Genomic DNA, 9,825 nt, shown 5'->3' on the forward strand with positions numbered 1-9,825 from the left:
AGTGTACGACTCAGTGAAAGCTAGAACATAGCTTTCTGGCAAAGCTTATTAGGCTGATTCATGCGACGCTGGATGGATCCAAATCGAGCGTCAGTATATCTAGTGAGACATCTGATTCGTTCGTGACGAAAGATGGATTGAAGCAGGGCGATGGGTTCTCTATGATCTGTTATTCAACATAGCTCTGAAAGGTTCAATTTGGAGATATGCTGTGCAAAGAAACGGAACTATTTATCATCAACAATGTATACATGCTCTTTGGTTTTGCGGATGATATAGACATCATTATTGGTGTAGATCGTAGAGCACTGAAAAAGGCTTAAGGGCTTTGCAAACGAAAGATTGAAAGAATAGGGCTGATCATAAACTCTGTCAACATTAAGTATCTGGTCTGGTGGCTGGCAGAGAACGTGGCAGTACAAACGGTGTTGCTTCCGTGGTGGTAATGGATGGGATGTGATTTTCAGGTTGTTGAAGAATTATTCTGCAATCAAGGAAGATACATTCGGTTTTACTCCGGACCCCACGGAATGCACGACCTTCATTGTTATAGGTAGGTAGGTTTTCATTATCATAAAAAAAATCACAGAATTGATTATTTTTCATCGTCGTACTTGAGTACAAGATTCACGTGAAGTGGTTAAGGTCCCCAATATTACAACGTTTCCCATTTGAAAATTACGCGATTCCTTAGGGTGTATATTTATCACTTGGAGATTATATTAACTCGGAAAGATCTGAATTTGCACCAACACATGGGTTAATTTTGAATCAAATTGATCAGCATATGAATGAGACTAGTTAATAGTAAAATGTTGTCGAAGACATGTATTACTTATGTGTTAAAAATTTCTCAGTAATAACTGGAAATGCAACTGATCTATAAATAGATTGCAATTAAATTAGGATCGAAGTTGACTGATGTTGGGAACTGAAGTTGTTTTCTGTTTTAGTGATGGTAGTCCAACTGTATATTGTATTTCGAGGGATGAAACAAAAGAGGATAATTTGAAAAAGTTCCAAACTTCAGCCATACATCGAGTGCAAATTAAAAACTATAATTTAGTATTCCTTCTATCAACCATCAAGCATCTGTCAAATTAGTGCTGATATGCAGTGTCACATATTCAAAACCAGACAAACGAATCGCCCTCGGACGCTGTTATCATCACGACATGCCGTCTTCTGAACCTCCAAAACATGGACGGACATCATTCGCCGGCAACTCAGATGCGTCTGCGTTTAGCAGCCTGCACAGTGGTGTTTATCTCGTCTTCGTCGTCGTCGTTGTCGTTCTACTACTCATCGTCGCCGAATGGAGCATTCGTTCACATCCACACTAGGCCAATGGAGACCACGCGGGGACATCCCGGCGCCAGTGAAACCGACCAAAAAGCACGCTCACTAAATATGGATGATTTATGGTGCGGAACGCGTGAGCTTAGTGGACAGAGAACATGCATTTTTCCGGTACAGTAGTAACCATCCGGCTTTGGGAGCTTACACCATCGTTGTTTAGCCGACGGCTATCGCTATCATCCTTTCGCCTCTATGGATGCAGACAGCCGACGACGGGTTGAAGCTTTTTTTTGTGTCCACGTGTGATGCGTTGATCCCGCTCGGAAATTTAAGAGGGTTTCCCCGGAAAACGGAACCGCTTAAAGCGGACGCACTTCAAGTTAATGGGGAGGCTCGTTACTCATGCGTAAAATCAAACACAACGCCGCTGTATTAATGGACAAAGATGAATCCACTCGACAAGAAAAAATCGTGGCAGGATGCTAACAATTTGTGTGTTATAAATTTGAAACATCAGGGTCGGGATTGAATGGATTTTTTTTTTTATATCTCATGCTTGGTGTGGCAATTAGTCGGCGAAATGCATATGAGGGATGCACTTTTGCACTTGCAATACGCTTGGAGTGCTTCATACCCGTCTAATGAACACATAAAATAAAGTGATGCACTTCTGCTGTTTGCATACACAGTGTAGGTAGATACTACGTTATGGAAGCAATGATAAACGAGCAACAAAGAATGAAATTGCACTTCAAAAGGTTTTATAGATTAAAACATATTTTTTACTGTCCACATCGACGTTTTTTGAAAGAATGACGTTCATACCGAATCTGTCTAGTAGAAATATCGAAATATAGAACAAAATTTGTTTTTGTAATAGATAGCATCCATAAAGAATGACATGATCTCGAATCAAGAAAATCAACTTGACTTACCTTTAAATGTACCTCATCGCATGAAATAAATGAGGCGTAAAACGCATCTAACGAAACGTTCATAATCACTTAACTTGATTCTGCTGGAAGCTGTAAAACCATATTCCTCTACTCCCTCCAACCAACGTGTCTGGTACTTCAAGTACGGTTAAATATTAACTACTCATGGACGAACAAGCAAACCATTTTCCTGTCTCAATATCCCAATATGGTCGTAAATCAAATGGTTCAGTGCGAGAGCCCTACCGAGCCCTCGAAGCACAGCGTGCTTGGTCGTAAATTGTTGCACAAATAATTACCGCGCTCAATAGGATGACCCGGGCGCTGCCTTGTGCTGCCATGCTACTGCTCCTCCTCCTCCATCGTAGCACCACGCGTTGGCGTTGTTGATGGGAACCGTTGCGGTCGATGTGTTTGAAAACATTATTGGATGGATGTGTACCTACTTCACTGGAAATGAAATTTGTAAAATCCATCAGAAATGCTAAGGGATTCTTAATTAAAAGTGTAAATACTATCATTGAATTATTGGACTGGATGAATCGATGGATGAAAACTATCTTTTGAAGCTTATTAGTTCGATGATATGTTGGATGCAATGACCTGCTCACTGGATTGAATGGTTTATTGGTAACGAAATAATAGCTCAGTGGAAAGTCATAAAGCGAATCATGTGACTGGATTCGAATCTTAGCCCGATCTAAGAAGTGAAGTGAAGAATTCTCTAGACTTGCAAACTTCCTAATTAATAGCTTCAAATTTTGCTACGTCCAATGGAATGTGGTGCAATCATTCGTCATACCGTGGTTCTATCCAATCTGTAGCAAGTACGCTTTTGTAATTTGTATATATTCGTTGAAATATTGATTTAAGTAATTATCATGTGTAGTTTAGTTCTTTATATAACTGGTTTGATCGTTTTTCACAATAAATCTTAGAATAAATCACCGCTAAAACATCTCGCACAAAATGAACATATGAGTTACCCACGCTAAAAATATATACTTCGAGTTCCCAACACGTTCAGCTACAAGCGCCAAAGCACATGGCGATATATTCTTATCGCGTCATGATGCTACTCCTTGGGCATATCAATTAGCGGCCAACGACCTGCGGGTCAAACAAAATGGAATACGTTGACCTTTCCTTACATCGGCATTCTACCTTTCTCGGAGAGGAGGCTTGCTTTCTGGCTAGAATCGGCTTTCGGAATGAGATGCCACTATTTCAAAGGGTTGGGTACAATCGAATTTGAGATTCGGTTCGCAAATTGGACTTCGTCTGAATTCGCGAATTTCGAGGACAATACCATAATGCGCGGTATCTGAGGACATTCCAAGATTCAAATCGTTCACTTTGTGACGATACGTGGAAGAGGCTGGAGTGGTCTTATTTAGTGAACCGCGCCGTGGTGTGTTGAAAAAGGTGTTTAGTGACATGATTCTTTAAAAGTAGTTAGCTAAATTTCATTTCCCTTTCTCTGTAGTGAAGCGCAATAGCATAAAGCGCAATTAAATTCTGGTAGGCGACTAGTGCGAGTAGAAACGAAGATTAGAAGGTAAAGAGAACACCGAAGATTTGTTGAATTATAATATATAATTGAAACATTGTGCGTGGTGTTTCATTTAACAATCCAGATTCGTAGCAGCATCGGTTTATTGCCGACACATCACACCTTTCGTTACGACCGCTCTTAGACCCCACCTATCGGCTGCAAAGTTTTCCCGGGGTGCACGTGGCCGGAAGAAGGCGGCGTCCGTAAGTTCCCGCGCCTTAGGCAGGCAAACCAACCGTAGTTCGATCGTCGCGGTCCACGTCGACGAGAAGAAAGCTTTGGTCCGTGTAGAATCCATCGACGTCATCGTACGCATCATCACCGGTCGCTTAACATCTGCCGACGTCATCGCGCGCACGGCCGGTGCGGCCCTACATCAGCGTCCCGACGGCGAGACTTACTAGCGGCATTATTCGCGATCTAAGGCTCATGCTGGCATACAGATGGCGCGTGTGTACGAAGGATGATGATGTCCTGTCGATTTGTCAAAACAAACCAGAATAGTTGTGCATATAATTTAAATTTTGAAAAACGACGCTTTTTACAGCGTTTACATTGAAGATATTAAGTGCATTAAGTAAGAAAAAGTGTTTACTACATATTTGAACTTTGATAGTGGGGATTTTTAATGTCAAGTGTTTGAAAATCAAGTTCCGGTTCCTGATTTTTGTTTTCAAGAATGAAGTGCATTGTTCCATCTTGCCGCAGCACTGAAGCTGCTTCCGGTTTACCTTTTTTATCGGTACCATCAAACGGTCACCAAGTTTATCGTAAGTGGATACAGTATATGCGATTATCAGGCGACCGGAACGAAAAAATATGTCACCAGCACTTCAAAGAAAATGATTTTATAATACGTAAGTAGCATTCTAGTTTAATTATATTTTATTATTATTATTTTTTAATGTTCCAGGACAACGAATAACGCTTAAACCTAAAACTGTTCCTTCAAGAAAAATTCCTGTACGAGAATCTAAAATAAACCCGAAAGGAATATGTTGTGTAGCAGGATGCAATACGAAGAGGAGAAGAACATTACAACCATTTCCTACTCAGCGGTCTACTCTCCGGCGTTGGAAGATTACACTAGCTATAACGGATGGCCTTCCGGTTTCTAATCTTCGGATTTGTCTCAGACATTTCAATGATGAAGACTGTTGTAAAGGTATTGAATTCAAACTAAACTAATAACAATTGACTAACATTAACTGTTTAATTTCAGTAACTTCGAAATATCTTAAGCCAAACGCCGTTCCGTCGAGAAAAATCACCAAATTACCAAAGTTTCCAGAACGGCCTCGGTTGTCAACGAATCCCCCGTCTCATCTCTGGGACCATAATTATTGTTTGTTTCACAAACCTAGAGCTAGGAGCAATCGTATTTGTTATGTATATGGATGTTTTTCGAAAGCTCAGAACGGTGTTTTGTTGCACCAGTTTCCGCACAAGAAAGATAAACGGTTCCAAATGTGGTTAAAAAATTTGAATTGCCGTAAAATGCCAACAAAAAACTCACGAGTGTGCAGTATCCATTTTCAACAAACTGATTACACTCCAGGTAATATTGGTTTCTTCTTCTTCACTGCACCACGTTGAATAGTCTTTAATATATTCCAAACAGTGGAAGTTATCTTAACACATCCAGCTCGACAAATTGATTAACATAACCTAGCTCATTTTTGTTTAAAACTATCATTGCAGGTGGACGATACTTGAAGAAAAACGCTGTACCGTTACTTGTCACATCGGAACGAGCATGGACGAATTCATCAATCAACTCTTCATTAAATTCTGCGTACAATTCAGAAAATGATTTGAATTATGATGTCCAACCGTCTTATGAAACTGAAGAAGTCAAATTGACTGAACAACAGGTGGGATACGAAGCACCAGTTAACAGCAACGAAACAAATGAAAGTTGCTTGAGTTCAACATTATTGTCACCTATGGTTGAAGAGCGACGTCCAGATTTAACGGCAGAAGCGAATACAGAACGGATCTCCAGCGAATCATCATGTCATTGTATCGATTCAGGAGAAGGCTGTTCCAGTAAAATTTCTTCATCACATCTTTACATGCTACATCATTAGAAGGCAATGTGGATCATATTACGGAAACACCAATTGAACGATCTGGACTGCAAGGAGAAATGGGCAATTCCATATACAGTGAAGCAGAAAAAGTATTCAAAGAGACTGCAAAATAATTCTATCGGATTTACTAATCACGGATAAAGAGGTTGGTATTTGGACAGGAATCCCCACAATGGAACAATTAATCGAACTGTGTCTAGCAGTAAAATCTTTAGAAAGTAATATTTTCCCAAGATGTTTTAAAATGCACTCATCTGATCGAGTAATATTGACACTGGCTAAGCTAAAACAAAACATTTCATATGAGGCGCTAGGGATTCTGTTTCGTACGTCTGGTGTAACAGTATCGGCTTATTTTTCGCATACAATCCAAATTTTGTCAAGGATTTTAAAGCAGTTCATTTACTGGCCATCTAAAGAAGAGCTTCAGAATAATGTTCCTTTATGCTTCCGAGAACATTTCCCCAATGTAACCGTAGTTCTTGACGCTACTGAGATACCTGTGGCTACACTCAAATGTTTGAACTGTAGGATATCTTGCTACTCAAACTACAAATCACGACGAACCGTAAAATTCTTGATCGGTGTATCACCCGCAGGTCTAATTACATTTGTTAGTAAGGCATATTCAGGAAAATCTTCGGACAAATTTATTTTCAATGAGGAGAGATTGATAGATCGTTTGGAATCACATATCGATGAAGTGATGGTAGATAAGGGCGTTTCAATTGAAAATGAATGTTCCACTAAGTGTATAAAATTACATATACCACCATTCATGAAAGGAAACAAACTAACACCAAACGAAGCCAGTAGAAATGAGGCGATTGCTCGTGCCAGGGTACACGTTGAACGTGTCATTCAAAGAGTGAAGATCTTTGGGATACTAACAACCACTATTAACACTGCTATGCTTGGTCATATAGACGACATAATGTGCGTAGTCTGCGGAATCGTTAATCTAACTGCACCAGTATTGAACGATGACAAATTTTAGATGTAGCACCTAAACACTTAGCACAAACTGTTGAAAGATTTTTACATTTTCATTTATAACCAGAGAAAAGTTTTGATGTTGTAATAAACGTCTTGCTAATACAATACGTAATGTTTCATTTGAACCGTCGGTTGTTTCGTACCATCAAAAGTTGATTCTACATTAAAATGTGACAAACAACAAAATACACAAAATATGAATAATAGATCCAAACCTTCTTGTTGCCTTGGCAACGTACAGTGAAGTGAATGCAGCATGCTCGCACCCAAAAATAAAACGAAAAAGGGATAGGAATAAAAAGGCTACTTTGATATGTTTTGAAAATTTGTGTGCCATGTGGGGGAGCGAGGCGGTGAATGCTTTGATGACACGTGCAGTTTGTATTGCGAAAAAAAATCTACTCATCCATGAATGCCATGGAATTTTATAATCATAGTTTTCAGTTTATTTTGAGACAATATCAGTAAGATTAGTACCATCTTAGCATCTTCTTATTGTTGAAGTTCAGTAGTATTTCTCCATATGGCTGATGGACCATTGTACCATAATACTGTGGACTCAATATTGAAACCGACACAAATGAAATACTTTCCACTTTCAGCCTCCGCCATTCAAATTTATTGAGTTTACTTTCTTGCTGGTTTTCGCGCATATATGTTAGCACTTCTTAGATGCTGGCAGCGGTGATTAGGAGACTCGCCAATTATTCATTTTATCCTACATAATCGAACACAGTAAGTATTTAATAAAATTGCAGATATCATTAAGTCTCCATCCTCATTTAATGCAAAGTATAACGAAATCAGGGAGGTATTGATATAGAACAAAATTATGTGTCAGTTGATACTGACATTGAGTTTTAATTTAACAACTTAATTTCTATTTATGTCGTTCTGAAAATTACTCCCTAGACATATTATTTCCTTGTTTTACATTATAACAAGACCATTCATTAAAACATTGTAAAAACATATTGTTCAAAAGCTTCATTGATTCGTCAAGTACAAATTTTTCCTAGCATTCTTTCCAAATACAGTTTCTTTAGTCCGTTGACTACTCTAGTTATGAACTCCTCATTTAATTGAACTTCTATTAGCAAAAACTTATCATCTTTCATTGAATACACTACAAAATCACCGCGTTTACAATTTAATATGAACATATTGAGTTGGATCTGACAATAATACGCATGGTGATCATTTAGTAACAGTTCTTCTGAAACAGGGCATTTTTTATATACAGTTTTATAGCATTTGAATTCATGATATCTGTCAGTGATGCGTCTTTGTTCATGGGGCATTTAATTTCTAGAACGATATTGGATATCGGATCAACTCCATCCGGTGACCCTGCCATCCAACACTCCGTCGGATGTATTACCAGCCCACATTTCTTTATGTTTGGATTATACTTTCTGTAGCAATTGAAAGCGAAAGGTTCCGCTTCCTTTCCGTATTTTGTAGCCGCAACTTTTAATGTTTTGCTATCCCAATATTGAGATATCTTTCTATCCCAATCTGGACGTTTATTATTTAAATACGTAAAAAGTTTGTAAGCTGAACTTGCTGTTATACGCTTAGAGCGAAAGATTCGCCAGCTGTTCGTATTCTGGTCCTGCGTCTCAATAGCGATTTCAACACACTTCTCTATATTAACTTTAATTGCCTTCTCAAAGTATTCACGATATTCTTTGATTTCAATAGGCATCGTTTGAACTACTATAGAAGAAGGTTTTTCTAGGCACGTTATTAACTCTTTGGCATCGATGTAGGGGGTCGAGTTGTCAGTTCCACGAGAACTTTGTATCGCTCGATTCGGAAATGTTTTTGGTTCATTCATATGTCTTCCTTGGATGTGTTTGTATATGGAAGAGTTTTTTGACACTGAAAATGTAAAATATTTTATAATTAGTCTATAGAAAGATTATATTTGTTGTTACCATTCAGGATCCTGTTGAAACTGGTTGTTAATAACTCCAATTCGGCATTGCTCTCCGGTGTTTCAAGAAGTTTAGGCTTATTTACACAACACAGATCTGTGACTCGCTTTGCTCCCCATGTAGCTTTTCTCCCAGCTTTTGAAATGCCCCATGCCTGAGTCACGTCTGTGCACGAAATGTATTCCAGTAGACGATTTCTATAAAAAATAATATGTGAGCGAAACTGACTTGCATGATTCAGGTTGGATTTAATTTTAAATCATTTAATAATTAATACATATTTTTTTAATTGCTAAATGAAACTAAAATAGCTAAATATTAAGTTATTCCTTATTCTTATGTGCCCAACTATGGTACTTACTTTTCAATGAACAAAAGACAAGCGATTATATGCTTGCACTTGGCTGTGCCAGCTTTGCAAGAGCATTTCAATATCCATCTTGAAATATCCGGCCCAACTAGCAACAGAACTTCGTGCGGGGAACATCCTGGATGGGAGGTTTGAGTTACGTAACCAACCACTTCCGTTAGCATATCACTGCGTTGGACATTACGGTAACCTATGCAGACGATATGATTGGCCGCAAAAACTGCATATCCTTCCTTAATCGGTCTCACTGATTCTCCAACATAATCAAGGATATCCACGATGTTCATTTGAATTTCAATATCCGGATGTTCATTCTCCATATCTGAAAAAGATTACATAACCTCATTGAAAGTTTTGTTTTCCGGATCTCAATTTTATCCAACAAAATAATTAAAATTCGCTAATATTTAAATACGACACGAAAGTATTAGGATAATCTTACCTGCACAATATAGAAGTTCTTTATTTTTCGGCTTAACTAAAACAAAACTAATTGAATGAAAACTGCAATAAGGACCACTCAAGTTTGAAACCAAATTTTATCATCCTTCGAAAGTTTTCAGTGTTCGAATGTAGAGGCGCTGTAGTCAAAACGAGTTTGTCGTTTGACAGCCAATCGTCTTGCGCGCCAACGGAC

The 9,825-nt window shown here is 38.5% G+C and overlaps 1 protein-coding gene and 1 long non-coding RNA gene across 2 annotated transcripts; one reads left to right on the plus strand and one right to left on the minus strand.

The window, feature by feature from the left end:
• Nucleotides 1-3,417: 3,417 nt before the first annotated feature.
• On the plus strand, nucleotides 3,418-4,176 carry LOC134214793 (uncharacterized). The gene is made up of 3 exons (XR_009979914.1): nucleotides 3,418-3,659; nucleotides 3,721-3,792; nucleotides 3,872-4,176. It is a non-coding gene; the product is annotated as an uncharacterized LOC134214793 (long non-coding RNA).
• Nucleotides 4,177-8,079: 3,903 nt separating this feature from the next.
• LOC134214794 (uncharacterized) lies at nucleotides 8,080-9,475 on the minus strand. The gene is made up of 3 exons (XM_062694103.1): nucleotides 9,180-9,475; nucleotides 8,819-9,015; nucleotides 8,080-8,762 (listed from the first exon to the last, which is right to left on the minus strand). Exons 1-3 carry the CDS (start codon nucleotides 9,473-9,475, stop codon nucleotides 8,080-8,082), a joined length of 1,176 nt encoding a protein of 391 aa, XP_062550087.1.
• Between the last annotated feature and the right edge of the window lie 350 nt (nucleotides 9,476-9,825).

This window comes from Armigeres subalbatus, chromosome 2, assembly GCF_024139115.2.
Source record: "Armigeres subalbatus isolate Guangzhou_Male chromosome 2, GZ_Asu_2, whole genome shotgun sequence".
Classification (NCBI taxonomy): domain Eukaryota; kingdom Metazoa; phylum Arthropoda; class Insecta; order Diptera; family Culicidae; genus Armigeres; species Armigeres subalbatus.

Excerpts from the sequence above, each read along its gene's own strand:
- LOC134214794 (XM_062694103.1), bottom strand. The coding sequence starts at position 9,475 with ATGAACATCGTGGATATCCTTGATTATGTTGGAGAATCAGTGAGACCG. Across the intron at positions 9,016-9,179 it reads TGTCTTTTGTTCATTGAAAA|AAATCGTCTACTGGAATACA; the intron begins GTAAGTACCATA and ends TATTTTTTATAG. Across the intron at positions 8,763-8,818 it reads TTTCAACAGGATCCTGAATG|TGTCAAAAAACTCTTCCATA; the intron begins GTAACAACAAAT and ends TTACATTTTCAG.